The sequence below is a fragment of the Oncorhynchus kisutch genome, linkage group LG14, assembly GCF_002021735.2.
Source record: "Oncorhynchus kisutch isolate 150728-3 linkage group LG14, Okis_V2, whole genome shotgun sequence".
In the NCBI taxonomy this organism is placed as follows: Eukaryota; Metazoa; Chordata; class Actinopteri; order Salmoniformes; family Salmonidae; genus Oncorhynchus; species Oncorhynchus kisutch.
Genome location: NC_034187.2, coordinates 62,425,613 through 62,445,035, shown reverse-complemented (window position 1 = coordinate 62,445,035; position 19,423 = coordinate 62,425,613). Strand labels below are relative to the sequence as shown.

The 19,423-nt window shown below is 42.8% G+C and overlaps 1 protein-coding gene across 2 annotated transcripts in view; it reads left to right on the top strand.

The window, feature by feature from the left end:
• The window catches only part of LOC109903521 (trafficking protein particle complex subunit 9-like), a 333,691-nt gene that overhangs the window by 250,326 nt on the left and 63,942 nt on the right, over positions 1-19,423 (top strand). For both annotated transcript variants that reach the window (XM_031788712.1, XM_020500289.2), the window contains one exon: positions 2,919-3,009. In XM_031788712.1, coding sequence (XP_031644572.1) covers positions 2,919-3,009 — 91 coding nt within the window. The remainder of the gene's footprint in view (positions 1-2,918; positions 3,010-19,423) is intronic.

Here is a 19,423-nt window from a genome sequence, read left to right as displayed (position 1 = left end):
TTTCTTAATCACAACATTCCGATATGACACTGGGGAATAAGGTTAGAGGAAAATAGGAAAAAGACTGTCTCAATGATCTTTGACCCAAAGACTGTTATAGTAGCACTTCCTGTATTTCTACTGTATGTAGCCTGGTCTGGTATTGTCTAACACCAAGCCTAGGGCAGTCTACACAGAGAGCTTCTTTTCCACATATAGAACAGAACATGAACTGGACAGTAATGGCCAGCCAGCCAACCGTGAATCTCTGTCCTCCTCGAGCCCTCAGCTCTCCTAACAGAGTCACTAGGCAACCAGGGAGCCACAGGCTTATCTATCAACCACTGGGCTGCAGCCAATTTAAAGCTACACTGGAGAATCATACTTCATAAATCCTCTCTTTTATCTCTTTTTTCTCTCTCCATCGCTCTCTCTCTCACTCTCTCTTCACATATTTCTCAGGTGTATATTTGCCACTTTGTTTGTTTGTTATCAAATCACATTTTATCTGTCACGTGCTTCATAAACAACAGGTGTAGAGTATCAGTGAAATGCTTACTTATGGGCCCTTCCTCACAATGCGGAGAGAAAAATAATAATTGAAGGAATAAATAAATACACAATGTATATAGACTTTCTTTTTTTTCTATTGTGTTATTGACTGGACGCTTGTTTATTCAATGTGTAACTCTGTGTTGTTGTTTGTGTCGCACTGCTTTGCTTTATCTTGGCCAGGTCGCAGTTGTAAATGAGACCTTGTTCTCAACTAGTCTACCTGGTTAATTAAAGGGGATTATTTTTTATTTGTTTAATGAGTAACGATAACTTGGCTATAGTTTCAAGTTGTACCAGTACCGATGTGCAAGGGTACAAGGTAATTGAGGTATCTACAGTTGAAGTCAGAAGTTTACACACACTGAGGTTGGAGCCATTAGAACTCATTTTTCAACCACCCCACAAATGTCTTGTTAACAAACTATAGATTTGGCAAGTCGGTTAAGACATCTACTTTGTGCATGACACAAGTCATTTTTCCAACAATTGTTTACAGACCAGATTATTTCACTTGTAGTTCACTGTATCACAATTCCAGTGGGTCAGAAGTTTACATACACTAAGTTTACTGTGCCTTTTAAACAGCTTGGAAAATTCCAGAAAATTATGTCATGGCTTTAGAAGCTTCTGACAGGCTAATTGACATCATTTGAGTCAATTGGAGGTGTACATGTGGATGTATTTCAAGGCCTTCCTTCAAACTCAGTGCCTCTTTGCTTGACATCATGGGAAAATCAAAAGAAATCAGCCAAGAATAAAGAATAACAATTGGACACCTCCACAAGTCTGATTCATCCTTGGGAGCAATTTCCAAACGCCTGAAGGTACCACGTTCATCTGTACAAACAATAGTACGCAATTATGAACACCATGTGACCACGCAGCCGTCATTTCGCTCAGGAAGGAGACGTGTTCTGTCTCCTAGAGATGAACGTTATTGGTGCGAAAAGAGCGAATCAATCCCAGAACAACAGCAAAGGACCTTGTGAAGATGCTGGAGGAAACAGGTATAAAAGTATCTATATCCACAGTAAAACGAGTCCTATATCAATATAACCTGAAAGGCCGCTCAGCAAGGAAGAAGCCACTGCTCCAAAACGGCCATAAATAAGCCAGACTACAGGTTGCAACTGCACATGGGGACAAAGATGGTACTTTTTGGAGAAATGTCCTCTGGTCTGTTGAAAGACAAATAGAACTGTTTGGCCATAATGACCATCGTTATGTTTGGAGGAAAAAGTGGGAGGCTTGGAAGCCGAATAACACCATCCCAACCATGAAGCACGGGGGTGGCAGTATCATGTTGTGGGGGTGCTTTGCTGCAGGAGGGACTGGTGCACTTCACAAAATAGATGGCATCATGAGGGAGGAAAATTATGTGGATGTATTGAAGCAACATCTCAAGACATGAGTCAGGAAGTTAAAGCTTGGTCGCAAATGGGTCTTCCAAATGGACAATAACATCAAGCATACTTCCAAAGTTGTGGCAAAATGGCTTAAGGACGACAAAGGCAAAATATTGGAGTGGCCATCACAAAGCCCTGACCTCAATCCCATAGAAAATTTGTGGGCAGAACAGAAAAAGCATGTGCGAGCAAGGAGGCCTACAAACCTGACTCAGTTACACCAGCTCTGTCAGGAGGAATGAGCCAACAATTCACCCAACTTATTGTGGGAAGCTTGTGGAAGGCTACCTGAAACATTTGACCCAAGTTAAACAATTTAAAGGCAATGCTACCAAATACTAATTGAGTGTATGTAAACTTCTGACCCACTGGGAATGTGCTGAAAGAAAGAAAAGCTGAAATAAATCATTCTCTCTACTATTATTCTGACATTTCACATTCTTAAAATGAAGTGGTGATCCTAACTGACCTAAGACAGGGAATTTTTACTAGGATTAAATGTCAGGAACTACGGCTACGGTGTATGTAAACATCCGACTTCAGCTGTACATATAGGTAGGGATAAAGTGACTATGCAACAGGATAGATAATAAACAGTAACAGCAGCGGATGTGATGAGTCAAAAGAGTGCAAAAAGGGTCAGTGTAGATATTCCGGGTAGCTATTGGTTAACTATTTAACTACCTGTTTAGCAGTCTTATGGCTTGGGGTAGAAGCTGTTCAGGCTCCTGTCTGTTCCAGATTTGGTGCATTGGTACCGCTTGCGCTGAGTGTGGCTGCAGTCTCGTTTTGTCACTAAAGAAATTTGCCCTTGTCTCATATCCAGTTAAAGGGAGGGAAAATGCCACTGTACTATTTTACCTTAGTTTTAACATTAATACTTGTGAACCCTTTCTCTCTATTAATTGCAAATGTCATCAGAGACACTGAGGCCCCAGCCCCCTCCAGACCAGTGTGTAGTCCTTAACCCTAGCTCACCCGTCTGTGTGTCGCCAGGGAGAGGCCAGTGTGGAGGGAGTTCTCAACCAGTTGGTCCTCGAGCACCTGCAGCTGGCACCTCTACAGTGGGGTGAGTAAACACACACACACATATACACACACACACACACACTGTGCGATGTAGGAGATGCTTGGCATTACCATTGACGTAAAACCACTGAAATGTATGGGTATTCTTGTCCCTACTCAAATGATCCGTCCAAAGACATTATGATCATGGATCGTGATGAGGCATGAACTGTTTGAATTAGAAGTGTCAATCACCATCGTTCCTATGGAGGTGCCGAACCCAACGAACCCAAACCACTAGACCTGGCAATTAACACACCAGCCCACACAATCCCACCACATCTGTCTCAAGTCATGTTTTCTATTTGCATTTATAATAGACAGCGGGGCTATTTTAGGGAGCTGTCAGAAGGCAGTACTGGAGTGGCTGGGGGACGTGTGAAGCACCCTGGGACACCACAGAGCGACTTGGAGGAGCTTCCCTCCCTTTCTGGGGCTCACCATCTGTGAACCACCTCTCAAATATCAGCTTTCATTTATTTATTAAGTGTGTGCGAGGGTGTATTTATGTTCGCCGAACAGTACTGCCTTTTCTTGGAGGTTAGTGAGTGTGTTCATTAGTCAGTTTAGTGTCTCCTGGTTTAGCAGAAAGAGAGACATCTGTTACGGTGACACAGTAGATGAGGACATTTTATCTTCAGCGTTTCTGTTCTCACTTCTGTCTGAGTCATCAAAGGACCCAGATCTTCTGACACTTAGAGGTTCTACTTCTTTTATTTCTAGTCTATTACTTTCAGAGGAACATTTTAGGTCATTTTGAGGAGCACATCATCACATCGCAGTCTTCAGGAGGGGGTGTGTGTGTGTGTGTGCACGCATGCATCCGTGTGCACACTGTCCTCTACGATAAGAATGCAGTTCATTTGTCCCAGCCTGTTAGAATGGTGTTATCAGAGTAGCTATCATGGTCTCAATGATGGACTTTCTCTGAAGCATTCTCCCTCAGGATCAAATAATATGGTTACAGCCTCTTACAGTAGACACATGATTGGCTAACTGTTAGCCTAGGGTTATGTATACTGTATTTTATGTGTTTTGAGTGTGGTGTATAGAATTGTCTTACCAGGTTGTGGCCATGTTAGAAGAGATAAGAAATTGACGGTTATTTACTCTAATTCCATTGAATCAGGAATATCTTGTTTGCTTTCCATTGTTGCTTAGTTTAGGTGAGGTCTAATTGGGTTAGTGAGAGACTATTTGTCCTGATGTCTCGACAGTGTTCCTAATGATAGATAATGACAGAAGTCACTTTGCCCCAAGATATCATTGCTGAGCAACTATGTGTCAACAAAATCAATAACTCATCCTCACAATTTGTTCATTCTTGTACCATTCTATTTTTTTTTTATTTAACCCTGATATTTAACCCTTTATTTTAACCCTTGACCCTTATAAGTTACAGCAATGACCTTGGGAATAGTTACAGGGGAGAAGGGGTGAATGAGCCAATTGGAAGCTGGGGGTGATTAGGTGTAGAGGTCGACCAATTATGATTTTTCAACGCCGATAGCGATTTATTGGAGGACCCAAAAAAGCCGATACCGATTAATTGGCCGATTTAATAAATAAAAATAAATTTTTTTATTTGTAATAATGACAATTACAACAATACGGAACAAACACTTATTTAACTTAATATAATACATCAATAAAATCAATTTAGCCTCAAATAAATAATGAAACATGTTCAATTTGGTTTAAATAATGCAAAATCAAAGTGTTGGAGAAGAAAGTAAAAGTGCAATATGTGCCATGTAAGAAAGCTAATGTTTAAGTTCCTTGCTCAGAACATGAGAACATATGAAAGCTGGTGGTTCCTTTTAACATGAGTCTTCAATATTCCCAGGTAAGAAGTTTTAGGTTGTAGTTATTATAGGAATTATAGGACTATTTCTCTCTATATCATTTGTATTTCATTAACCTTTGACTATTGGATGTTCTTATAGGCACTTTAGTATTGCCAGTGTAACAGTATAGCTTCCGTCCCTCTCCTCGCTCCTGCCTGGGCTCGAACCAGGAACACATCGACAACAGCCACCCTCGAAGCAGCGTTACCCATCGCTCCACAAAAGCCGCGGCCCTTGCAGAGCAAGGGGAACAACTACTCCAAGTCTCAGAGCGAGTGACGTTTGAAACTCTATTAGCGCGCACCCCGCTAACTAGCTAGCCATTTCATATCGGTTACACCAGTCTAATCTCGGGAGTTGATAGGCTTGAAGTCATAAACAGCTCAATGCTTGAAGCACAGCGAAGAGCTGCTGGCAAAACGCACGAAAGTGCTGTTTGAATGAATGCTTACGAGCCTGCTGGTGCCTACCACCGCTCAGTCAGACTGCTCTATCAAATCATAGACTTAGGTATAACATAATCGCACACAGAAATACGAGCCTTAGGTCATTAATATGGTCGAATCCGGAAACTAAGACGTTTATTCTTTCAGTTAAATACGGAACCGTTCTGTATTTTATATTTGTCTAAATATTCCTGTTACATTGCACAACCTGCAATGTTATGTCATAATTGCGTAAAATTCTGGCATATTAGGCAGCTCAAACTGTTGCATATACACTGACTCTGTGTGCAATGAATGCAAGAGAAGTGACACAATTTCACCTGGTTAATATTGCCTGCTAACCTTGATTTATTTTAGCTAAATATGCAGGTTTAAAAATATATACAACTGTGTATTGATTTTAAGAAAGGCATTGATGTTTATGGTTAGGTACACGTTGGAGCAACGACAGTCCTTTTTCGCGAATACGCACCGCATCGATTATATGCAACGCAGGACACGCTAGATAAACTAGTAATATCATCAACCATGTGTAGTTAACTAGTGATTATGATTGATTGATTGATTGTTTTTTATAAGATAAGTTTAATACTAGCTAGCAACTTACCTTGGCTTACTGCATTCGCTTAACTTGAATCCCCGAGCTGACAAGGTAAAAATCTGTCGTTCTGCCCCTGAACAAGGCAGTTAACCCACCGTTCCTAGGCCGTCATTGAAAATAAGAATGTGTCCTTAACTGACTTTCCTAGTTAAATAAAGATTAAATAAAGGTGTAAAAAAAATCGGTGTCCAAAAATACCGATTTCCGATTGTTATGAAAACTTGAAATCGTCCCTAATTAATCGGCCATTCCGATTAATCGGTCAACCTCTAATTCGGTGGCCATAATTGTATGAGGGCCAGATTGGGAATTTAGCCAGGACACCAGGGTTAACACCCCTACTCTTACGATAAATGCCATGGGATCTTTAGTGACAGGGCAATGTCCCCAATCATTGCACTGGGGCATTGGGATCTTTTTTTTTAGACAAGAGGAAAGAGTGCTTCCTACTGGCCCCCCAACACCACTTCCAGCAGCATCTGGTCTCCCATCCAGGGAACAACCTTGCTTAGCTTCAGTGGCAAGCCAGCAATGGGATGCAGTGTGGTATGCTGCTGGCAGAACACAATGACCGTATCTCTGAATTGGGTTTAAAGTGTAGCCCTTTCTATCCACTGTCTTGGACATTGCCAGGGAATCGGACTTCCAATAGTTTACTGGCTACAGCGCGTTCGGAAGGTTTTCAGACCCCTTGACTTTTTCCACATTTTGTTACGTTACAGCCTTATTCTAAAACGTATTAAATATTTTTTTAAATGGCCTCATTAATCTACCCCATAATGACAAAGCGAAAACCGTTTTTTAATTTATAAAATATAAAAAACAGAAGTACCTTATTTACATACTGTAAGTATTCAGACCCTTTGCTATGAGAGTCGAAATTGAGCTCAGGTGCATTCTGTTTCCATTGATCATCCTTGAGATGTTTCTACAACTTGATTGGGCATGATTTGGAAAGGCACACACCTGTCAATATCACACCTGTCAATAAGGTCCCACAGTTGACAATGCATGTCAGAGCAAAAACCAAAGACATGAGGTCGAAGTAATTGTATGTAAAAATCCGAGACAGGATTGTGTCGAGGCACAGATCTGGGGAAGGGTACCCAAAAAATTCTACAGCATTGAAATTCCCGAAGAATACAGTGGCCTCTATTCTTAAATGGAAGAAGTTTGGAACCACCAAAACTCTTCCTAAAGCTGTCCGCCCGGCCAAACTGAGCAATCGGGGGAGAAGGGCCCTGGCCAGGGAGGTAACCAAGAACCTGATGGTCACTCTTACAGAGCTCTAGATTTCTTCTGTAGAGATGGGAGAACCTTCCAGAAGGACAACCATCTCTGCAGCACTCCACCAATCAGGCCTTTATGGTAGAATGGCCAGACGGAACCCACTTCTCAGTAAAAGTCAAATGACAGCCTGCTTGGAGTTTGCCAAAAGCTACCTAAAGGACTCTAACCATTAGGAACAAGATTCTCTGGTCTGATGAAACCAAGATTGAACTCTTTGGCCTGAATGCCAAGCGTCACGTCTGGAAGAAACCTCGCACCATCCCTTCAATGCAGCATGGTGGTGGCAGCATCATGCTGTGGGGATGTTTTTCAGCGGCAGGGACTGGGAGGCTAGTCAGGATCGAGGGAAAAATGAACGGAGCAAAGTACAGAGAGATCCTTGATGAAAACCTGCTCCTGAGCACTCAGGACCTCAGACTGGTGAAGGTTCACCTTCTAACAGGACAACAACCCTAATCACACAGCCAAGACAACACAGGAATGGCTTTGGGACATGTCTCTGAATGTCCTTGAATGGTCCAGCCAGAGCCTGAACACGAACCCGATCGAACATCTCTGGAGAGACCTGAAAATAGCTGTGCAGTGACACTCTCCATCCAACCTGACAGAGCTTTAGGGGATCTACAGTGACTTCTTCACATTACCATATTGTAGCAACCCATGAATATTTAATTGTGGACTTTTCCAACAATGGAAAAACCGGGAAAGTGGCAGAAACAGAAAGGGTCTTTAAGCCTTCCTGTTTGCTTAGGGCCTTATTATTGAATGGGGAGTGAGGGAGTCAGCCATAGAGCTAGGGACCATTAGGAACTGATTACCCCCTTTAGGCAGCAGCAGAGCAACAACAACCTAGCTACTACAGAACAGAGTACACACACATACACACACACTGATATGATAATCTATATCAGTCACTTTCTCTAATGCCTTGGCGGGGAAGAAGATATTCGATTCACCAGCCAATTACAGAGTAGTAATGTAAGGTGTATTTGCATGTCTGGTACCTTCCTTTATTAGTGTTGTTTCAGTGTGGGGTATAGAGGGGGACTAAGTAGCCATGTAAACAGGCTGCACTGCATTACTTCTACCTTAACATGTTCATCGTGATTCATTCTGGTCTAGTGAGCCTCAACAAACATAATCATTTGGTAAGTTCTATGAGTGACCTTTTTCAGTAGTGTTTCATATTCATATTCATATTTTTACACTGTTTTGTGCTTCAACATGTTCTCTACAAACCAATTACTAGTTTATGTGCCATGTAGTTCTTTATATACAAAACATTCGGACCTACTCTTTCCATGACATAGACTGACCAGGTGAATCCAGGTGAAAGCTATGATCTCCTTTGATGTCACTTGTTAAATCCACAAGACAAAACATTTCAGCGCCTTTGTATGATAGTAGGTGCCGGGGTTTTCACATTCAACCGTTTCCCATGTGTATCAAGACTGGTCCACCAACCAAAGGACATCCGGCCAACTTAACAAATCTGTGGGGGTGAGGGGGAGGGACAACTCAAAATTAGGAAGGTGTTCCTAATGTTTGGTATACTCAGTGTATATAATAATAATGAATTAACATAATTATCTGCACCTATGATAAAGATTGACAGCAAAAAATACTATAAAATAAATAATACAAATACTGAGCTATATTGTATGCAAAAAAGTAATGAAAAAATTTGATTATTTTATACTAATGGAATTGCTCAGGTTATTGGCTCCCCTGTTTGTAATACTCCAGCACCCTCCCCTTGTGAGGACAACAACACTGAGCCTTGTTCTAAATGTTTTATGAGGTTGGAGAATACATTGTGATTGGTCTTAGACCCTCAATACATAAGCTTTTCAGATCGTTTTAGCCAAAAACCTTTTGTGTTCTTCAATCTCATAAAACAAGAAGGCTGTGTCGTTATCCTCGGAGGGTGAGGGCGCTAAAGTATTACAAACAGGGGAGCCAATCATTTTGACCCCTGTCTTTTATCAAATGTATTTTTTATTACTTGTTAAAGGGGATACATTCATTTTTAGACGTATGAATTAGATACAGTGCCTTGCGAAAGTATTCGGCCCCCTTGAACTTTGCGACCTTTTTCCACATTTCAGGCTTCAAACATAAAGATATAAAACTGTATTTTTTTGTGAAGAATCAACAAGAAGTGGGACACAATCATGAAGTGGAACGACATTTATTGGATATTTCAAACTTTTTTAACAAATCAAAAACTGAAAAATTGGGCGTGCAAAATTATTCAGCCCCCTTAAGTTAATACTTTGTAGCGCCACCTTTTGCTGCGATTACAGCTGTAAGTCGCTTGGGGTATGTCTCTATCAGTTTTGCACATCGAGAGACTGAAATTTTTTCCCATTCCTCCTTGCAAAACAGCTCGAGCTCAGTGAGGTTGGATGGAGAGCATTTGTGAACAGCAGTTTTCAGTTCTTTCAGATCTGGACTTTGACTTGGCCATTCTAACACCTGGATATGTTTATTTTTGAACCATTCCATTGTAGATTTTGCTTTATGTTTTGGATCATTGTCTTGTTGGAAGACAAATCTCCGTCCCAGTCTCAGGTCTTTTGCAGACTCCATCAGGTTTTCTTCCAGAATGGTCCTGTATTTGGCTCCATCCATCTTCCCATCAATTTTAACCATCTTCCCTGTCCCTGCTGAAGAAAAGCAGGCCCAAACCATGATGCTGCCACCACCATGTTTGACAGTGGGGATGGCTGTTCAGGGTGATGAGGTGTGTTGCTTTTACGCCAAACATAACGTTTTGCATTGTTGCCAAAAAGTTCAATTTTGGTTTCATCTGACCAGAGCACCTTCTTCCACATGTTTGGTGTGTCTCCCAGGTGGCTTGTGGCAAACTATAAACAACACTTATTATGGATATCTTTAAGAAATGGCTTTCTTCTTGCCACTCTTCCATAAAGGCCAGATTTGTGCAATATACGACTGATTGTTGTCCTATGGACAGAGTCTCCCACCTCAGCTGTAGACCTCTGCAGTTCATCCAGAGTGATCATGGGCCTCTTGGCTGCATCTCTGATCAGTCTTCTCCTTGTATGAGCTGAAAGTTTAGAGGGACGGCCAGGTCTTGGTAGATTTGCAGTGGTCTGATACTCCTTCCATTTCAATATTATCGCTTGCACAGTGCTCCTTGGGATGTTTAAAGCTTGGGAAATATTTTTGTATCCAAATCCGGCTTTAAACTTCTTCACAACAGTATCTCGGACCTGCCTGGTGTGTTCCTTGTTCTTCATGATGCTCTCTGCGCTTTTAACGGACCTCTGAGACTATCACAGTGCAGGTGCATTTATACGGAGACTTGATTACACACAGGTGGATTGTATTTATCATCATTAGTCATTTAGGTCAACATTGGATCATTCAGAGATCCTCACTGAACTTCTGGAGAGAGTTTGCTGCACTGAAAGTAAAGGGGCTGAATAATTTTGCACGCCCAATTTTTCAGTTTTTGATTTGTTAAAAAAGTTTGAAATATCCAATAAATGTCGTTCCACTTCATGATTGTGCCCCACTTGTTGTTGATTCTTCACAAAAAAATACAGTTTTATATCTTTATGTTTGAAACCTGAAATGTGGCAAAAGGTCGCAAAGTTCAAGGGGGCCGAATACTTTCGCAAGGCACTGTATATACCCATTTGATTCTTGAAGAAAATAACTTCTAAATGCTTCATGAGCTTGGTTCAACTGTTGTAACCCATCAGAACCCAAAATATCAGCTTGTTTTTTCTCCAATGTTTGTAAACAATTTAAATGAAGTAAATTTTGTAAACAGCCTCAAAACATGGTTAAAACTATAAAAGTGGTATCATGGATGGTTAGTCCTTGCATCCATAGCTCTGTCTATGAATTTGAGCGTGGTTACGTTTCTCCAGGCTCATCACTCAGCTGGCATGGAGTACACTTTGTGGTTGTTTCAGCTGCTGAATGCCGCTTGAAGCAAAATCTCTTTCTCTTGTCTCTGAACAATTGTATTAATATACAATACAATTTGAGCATACAGTATAGCTCAATATTTGTATTATTATTTTATACAGTTTTTGATGCTCATCTTTACCAAGGGTGCCAATAATTACTGACCCCACAGTACACTGGTGTCATGCGGGCCACCCGCCCTGCTATCTACATAGCCTGCTATTGGGCCTCTCCATGGGCAGAAAGCATCAATACTATTGGCTGACTGAGCAGGTATAATGGCTGACTCCTCTCACAGCGATTTGTTGATTCGAGACCATTTTTCATCAAGAATTGTGTGGACACGTGTCTCAATCGATTTCTGTCTGTCTGGCAGCTGCTCTGGATAATAAATATGCCTACAACTTCAGCGATGATGTCAACATTGGACACACACCTGTCTTCGGCAGCTGAAAAGCTGGTACTTTATTTGATAGTGTTACACACACACACACACACACACACACACACCCTCCCTGCTTAAATGTCATCCGAGGTACTTTGGTGTGCTTGGTGTATCTTCCCCTATTGTTTTTCAAAAGGTTACTGGCTGGTCGGCCTGATTATCTGTGACAAACGATCCTGACACTCCAGAAAACCTGGAGGGGTCTTCTCCTCCAAAACATGAGTCACAGAAAGAGGGATGAAGGGATAGAGATGAATGGGTAGAATGAGACGGACAAATATCATTAAATGAGAGCAATATAATATCCTGGTGAATTGAAGGGGTGAGAAGGAACTATTAACTGCATTTAACCATAAACTATTGTTTTAATCTGCCACATTGCCATGGGATGTACATCGCCAAATATGTTTGTCTGTTTGTTACTCTGTTTACAGCTAGCTGTCAGAGACCATGTTGCTTTAGGGTTCAGTCAGTGGGCTGTGTGTTCCCTGTAGTATCAGTCACATTCCATGGGGAGCGTAGAGAGAAATGGATGCACGTTTAGAGAGCCTGGCTTTCTCGATTCTTGACCACACATGGCGCCCTGGTCTCTGCCACCTTCTGTATGCTCTACTATCTGTCTCTGTAGCTCCCTGTTTCAGTCTGTTTCAAAACGTTTCCTCCCTACTGAACAGGGCCCAGACAGGGCGGTTGGCAGAAGCAGCAGCAGTAGCAGGGTTTGTGTGTTCTGCAGCCTGTTGTAGTGCTATGCTCATAGCATTTAAATCTTTCTGAACAAGGCCCAGGGAACCAGGTGGCAGCAGCAGCAGTAGCAGGGTTTACGTGCAGCCGGCCTGGAGTAGCGTTATGGAAATAGCCTCATTGATTACTTCTCCTCTGCTAACAATTGAATTAAAGCCAAAGGGGCACACCTTCTCTTGGCTGTCTCCACGTCAGCTTAATAGACTGGAGTTAAATAAACAGACATCTGTATGCCGAGTTAGCACAGGCAACTCTGGCTCTCAGGGGCTCTCTGGGGCTCTGACTGACCCTACGTCCCACATGGTACCCTATTCCCTTTTTAGTGCATTACCTTTGACCAGAGCCCTGTATACAGTATCTCCCATGTATTGAGACATGGCTCTGCAGTAGCTAAGCAGTGGGAGAGAGGAGAGACCTAGATATGGCGAGAGAGAAGGAGAGGGAGAGGACTTTGCCCTTCCAGGCTGCTACCGGGAACCCGTCTTAACGGAATTCAAATTCATCCATGAATGGCAAGACAAATGTTTGGGTTGATAAAGAGGTCAACAGGGACAGAGAGAGAGGGAGAGGAAGGGAGAGAGAGAGAGTAAGGTGGGGCAGCTGTAAAAGGCAGGACATCATTTAATAAGACAGCTTTTTGAATGGGCTCTGTGTGTGTGCGTATGCGTGTGTCTACTCAGACAGATGGTCGTTTGGAGTGGTTACAGGCGGCTGGGTGATCAGTACACACTGGGGACATCTTGCCTTTAAAGCTCTGGTCAGGAGCCCAAAAGCCAGGAGGAAGAGCACCATGGTGGTGCTGGATGGAACTGGGCAGGGTACACCCTCACTGACCATGAGATTGGACAGTCCCTCAGCTGGGGATGGGGAGAGAGAATGGTACAGACACATACACATAGTCTAGTCAGCCTTATGTCCCTGAGTCAGCACACAGAGGTAACGCTGGGATGGAGGTAGTGTATGCGGGGAGGAAGAGGGTGGCTCCCCTGGGAGGATCATGGTAGCTGTGTGGCCTGATGCCATCCTGATCCAGGCTTTCACATGGCTTCCAGTCCCTCAGCTCCCAATGGTCCTATCACTCTACTGATGACAACACAGGAGAGACTTACTTTGAATACTGTTGGTCTCATGGTTCTCTGCAGTCTAGCCCTGACAGTGAGTGGGTGATTGAAGGGGCTGAGGGGAAGTAAAGGGGCTACTGTGATGAACAGGTCCCCCATACTAAACAGGGCCTGAAGAGTTGCGAGTGGCCAAAGAGAAGGAGGTGAAAATCAGGGTCGATGCTGTCAGGAGCTGCCCCATTTACCTGCCTGTTTTTTTTAGCCCTGTCACCCAGACTCTGTCTATCAACCCTCTTTATCATCAAGCAGAGATTCCATGTCCAGCACGTTCCACAGGTATATCTTTGCCACATCAGTTACACAGTAGCTACACCATCCTTCTTCTTCTCTTCTCTGTGGACAGTCAATATCAACCTGACAACTGTCCCATTGTAACAATAGCTAGCCGCTCCACTGTTGTTCATGTGAATAATCCTCCTCATCCCCAACATGTGCTTATTAGGAGTATCCCAGCATATACACAGCAATTTAGTATTTACCAGAGCTTTGTCATTCTGAAACTGGCTTCTGTTGTGTTTGAACCTCAGCATTAGGGGAACAACACAAACATGGAGAGGATGATTTGTTTGGCTATGGGCTGAAGAGGATCAGAACGTGATCCTAGCTATCGCTCTGCTGGGCTAATGTTGTGATCAGAGACCAGACTGCCGTAGCCATTCCTGGGTCGTTCCAGCTCCTGTGCCCTGCGAAGTTGGGAACTTCCAGTGGATAGAATGTTAGCACATTTAGAGCTGTCCTCTGTGAGGATGGGATATATGGATGTATTGGTCAAGAGTTAGCACATTGAAGAGCCTTAGCGTGCCTGTTTATAGGACATTTATCACGGCCGGAGAACAATCCAGCGTGTCACTTTGGATGATGAGTGTGCATAAATCATAAGTCTTCCTCTCCTCCTCCACCTACAGCACCAGCCGGGTCGGCAGAGATAGCCAGCACACAACACCACATTATGCAGATGCAATGTAGAATATCTACCACACAGAATTGGTCTTATATTATATAGTTTCAATCCCATTTCGTTTGATTTAGTGTTACGGATGTGTTTGAAACAGCTAAAGTATTTTCATGACCTTCATCTATTTATTTTCTATTTTCTCCAGCTTAGCCACAGAGGATTTTTACTTAACATATTGTTAGGGCATTTTACCAGCCCTGTTTCCCCACTACTCCACTTTCCATCAAATAAAAACTCCTTTCATTGATTTCTGTAAAGGAAACAAGAGTTTCCCCAGAGGCAGCCTTTTCATCCCTGAAAGACAAATTACCTGACATTTCTAAACGAAACACAGCTGTGTGGGTCTGTGTCTCCTGTGTGTGTGGCGCTATAATGTGTCAGAGCTAGACTTTACAGATTTCTGCTTTGTTGATACTGCTCTCCTCCTGCCTGCACCATCTATCACATATCCTGGTTAAACCAGACTGAACCTTGTATTCAGTCTGGTTTAATCAGGCGCTTATACAGGAAAATGGGGAGAAACACAAACAGATCGCTGTCTTAAGAACTGTTGAAGGATGGAAGGCTCATACTGTTGACATGCTGTTATCTTTTGCAGCAGAGACTGTGAAATGTACTGTCAGCTAGCTGCTGTTGGTGAAACGTACCGTCTGCTAGCTAGACTACTGTTGGTGAAACATACCGTCAGCTAGCTATAGTACTGTTGGTGAAACGTACCATCTACTAGCTAGACTACTGTAGGTGAAACATACCGTCAGCTAGCTATACTACTGTTGGTGAAACATACCGTTAGCTAGCTATACTACTGTTGGTGAAACATACCGTCAGCTAGCTATACTACTGTTGGTGAAACATACCGTTAGCTAGCTATACTACTGTTGGTGAAACATACCGTCAGCTAGCTATAGTACTGTTGGTGAAACGTACCATCTACTAGCTAGACTACTGTAGGTGAAACATACCGTCAGCTAGCTATACTACTGTTGGTGAAACATACCGTTAGCTAGCTATACTACTGTTGGTGAAACATACCGTCAGCTAGCTATACTACTGTTGGTGAAACATACCGTTAGCTAGCTATACTACTGTTGGTGAAACATACCGTCAGCTAGCTATACTACTGTTGGTGAAACATACCGTTAGCTAGCTATACTACTGTTGGTGAAACATCCTGTCAGCTAGCTATACTACTGTTGGTGAAACATACTGTCAGCTAGCTATAGTACTGTTGGTGAAACATACCGTTAGCTAGCTATACTACTGTTGGTGAAACAGACCGTCAGCTAGCTATACTACTGTTGGTGAAACAGACCGTCAGCTAGCTATACTACTGTTGGTGAAACATACCGTTAGCTAACTATACTACTGTTGGAGAAACATACCGTTAGCTAGCTATACTACTGTTGGGGAAACGTACAGTCTGCTAGCTATACTACTGTTGGAGAAACATACCGTTAGCTAGCTATACTACTGTTGGTGAAACATACCGTTAGCTAGCTATACTACTGTTGGTGAAACATACCGTCAGCTAGCTATACTACTGTTGGTGAAACATACCGTCAGCTAGCTATACTACTGTTGGTGAAACATACCGTTAGCTAGCTATAGTACTGTTGGAGAAACATACCGTTAGCTAGCTATACTACTGTTGGTGAAACGTACCATCTGCTAGCTATACTACTGTTGGAGAAACATACCGTTAGCTAGCTATACTACTGTTGGTGAAACATACCGTTAGCTAGCTATACTACTGTTGGTAAAACATACCGTCAGCTAGCTATACTACTGTTGGTGAAACATACCGTCAGCTAGCTATACTACTGTTGGTGAAACATACCGTCAGCTAGCTATAGCGCTGTTGGTGAACCCTACATGTACAGGTGATCATGTCGGGACTCTATTGTAAGTAAGCTGTTTAATGCGTGTTGAGAAATGAAATGCATCTGTGTGTACCGCTCCCTCATTTGAATATATATGGCCTCTTTGATTCAACATCTAAGCAAAGAGTATCAGTCCAATAGCTTATTTGCTACCTGCTGGTTTGTCATGATTAGGTATTCAGACAGTTCGGGGAAACTATATTAGGCTACACAATGCAACACTACACACAGTCAGGAGCAAGAGAGAATCTTTCAGACATTGCATTATCACCTCTTTCTCTCTCTATCCTCTCTCGCTCTCTATCTCTCTCACACACTCTCTCTGTCTCTCTCTCACTCTCTCACACTCTCTATCTCTCTCACACGCTCTCTGTCTCTCTCTCTCAGGCCAGATTTTTATCACAGTCATGCAAAATGTCACCATCACCTGTGTTTTTCCCACTACTATCACATTTGTATTACTTGGCTGAATGGATGTTATTTTGTTGTTTGTGTGTGTAGAATTTTGGTGAGACCTTACATGGTGTTAAGGTTTGACACGTTTCAGTTGGTTATTTTAATGTGCTGTCAAAATAATGAGACCCAGGTGAAGACCATAAAGTCATCTTGTAATTGCATAACACGTTTGATGAAACTACCGTGTAATTCTCTTAGACAATCACTAACTGATTAGAGCTGTCCAATTACTGTGAGCCACTTTCTTGTTCTCCCAAAATAAAAGCTGTTATTAGTGAATAGGCAAATAATCGACCTTCATTTGTTTCCGTCTGGCACTTATAGATGTGACCAAAAAGCGCTTGTTATAACTCTTGTTATCACTTTTGTATTTAGCTCGTCAGTTTTAGCAACCTTTTTAGCAACTTTTTCTAATATTGGTAATGATCTCACAAACTTATGAAGTGCTACATATTGTGTAAGGTTGATGATCTTCATTGTTTAATTGAAAATGAAAGTATGTGATCAGCATTTCCTTGGGTTTACCCACTACATCCCTGGTGTTACTCTGTGTTCCAGTGTATGCCTTTCAGCAGTACACTACTTTGAGAGGTGTGGATGGAACATTGTTCACCCTACACCCTTTGACCCCCCCTGTCTGTGATGTAACAGACAGTGACATCATAACAGCAGCGCATCCACCTGAGTGAATCTCTCTTAGGGAGCAATACGTTCCCTTACTGTGTTCAGTTTCCGTGTTCCGTTCATCATCAGGATGTCCAGGTCAGTGAAGACTGCTGTGGTAGTTTGATGATGCTGGGACATGACACAGGCTCTCAGCGGGAAAGGAAGGACAGTCTTATCAGGGCCACACTAGGGCCAGCAGCCTGCCTGTCTGTCATTTGTGTGCTGTCCTGTCAGCAGGCTGTGTGTGTGAAACACTAAGAGCTGTCAGTTAACCTGCAGGAATCTGTGGAGCTGCTGTCACCTGCTGACTGCTGTCATCTGACTGACTGCTGCTTCTGGAGAGCCCTGTCACTCCAGGTGTCTGAGAAGATACATACTGTATTCTTTATTCACTGGTGACTCATACAGCAGGTCTTTGAGGACCAGGAGACTCTACTTTCCCATGTGTGCCAGCCCTGCATTTTATTGAGAGCCCTGGCTGGGGAAAAGAGGCACTGTCAGGGCTTCTTCTCACATGCAGGGCTGTCTGTCATTTATAGAGAGGAGAGAGAAGGAGAGTATTTTCAGCTTGCGAAGCATCATTTTCAGGCAGGCAGGCAGGCGCAGGCTCACACATGCAGTGTGTGTGGGTATCGGACTGTGAGATCCACGTCCTGGATGAGTCACGTTGGACAACCAGAACCTGTTGGTCTGAGCAAGCCTGACCCACAGCAATGACCATCGATTCCTCTCTACAGGCTGACATGCGTCCCTGAATGTTACACTCATTTATTGGAAGAAATGATAAAAACAACCTGTCTGTCTGGTGCAGGACAGGAGGGAGGGACAGTATTATCCCCCTCATCTCCTTTTCCTCTGCCACAGCAAGGCCACCCGTCATGGGGTTGGAGTAATTGGTTTGTGGGACCTGGCTGGATCGATGCGGAGGCCTCATTTAGCCACAGCCGCAGTTAGATATCCTCAGCAGCTACATGGGAAAGAAAGACTTATTCACAGTCTTACGGAGTCAAACCGATATGAACGGCACTGCATATCGATGGGCCAGTCACCAGGCACAGTCAGATATCCTTAGAGAAAGAGATATACACACTGGGCATTGGATAGAGAGCGAGAGAGAGAGGGGGACACCCTGGGCCGTCAGAGAGAGGGAAGATGGAGGAGTAGAGTGTCACCCAGGGTCATTGAGAAGGAGGGAGGAGATCGAGAGAATTACATTTTTTCTTTGACTAAACACAAACCTTCCTATGCTTGGCCTGTATACATACAGTATATATTCAGAAAGTATTCTCACCCATTTACTTTTTCCACATTTTGTTGTGTTACAGCCTGAATTTAAAATGGATTAAATTGAGATTTTGTGTCACTGGTCTAATGTTTAATTCATTAATAAAAAACCCTGAAATGTCTGAAGTAGTCAATAAGTATTCTACCCCTTTGTAATGGCAAGCCTAAATAAGTTCTGTGCTTAACAAGTCACATAATATGTTGCATGGACTCACTGTGTGTGCAGTAATAGTGGTTAACATGATTTTTAATGACTACCTCATCTCTGTACCCCACACATACAATTATCTGTAAGGTCCCTTATTTGATAAATTAATTTCAAGCACAGATTCAACCACAAAGACCAGGGAGGTTTTTCAAAGAAGGCTAGATTGGTAAAAAAAAAACTGAGACTGAATATCATGGTGAAGTTAAATTACGCTTTGGATGGTGTATCAATACACCCAGTCACTACTAATATATGTGTCCTTTTTAACTCTCTCTCTCTCTCTCTCTCTCTCTCTCTTGCGCTCTCGCCGTTGCTCGATCTCTCTCTCTCTCTCTCTCTCTCTCTCTCTCTCTCTCTCTGTCTCTCTCTCTCTCTTGTCTCTCTCTCTCTCTCTCTCTCTCTCTCTCTCTCTCTCTCTCTGTCTCTCTCTCTCTCTCTGTCTCTCTCTCTCTCTCTGTCTCTCTCTCTCTCTGTCTCTCTCTCTCTCTCTCTCTGTCTCTCGCTCTCTCTCTCTGTCTCTCGCTCTCTCT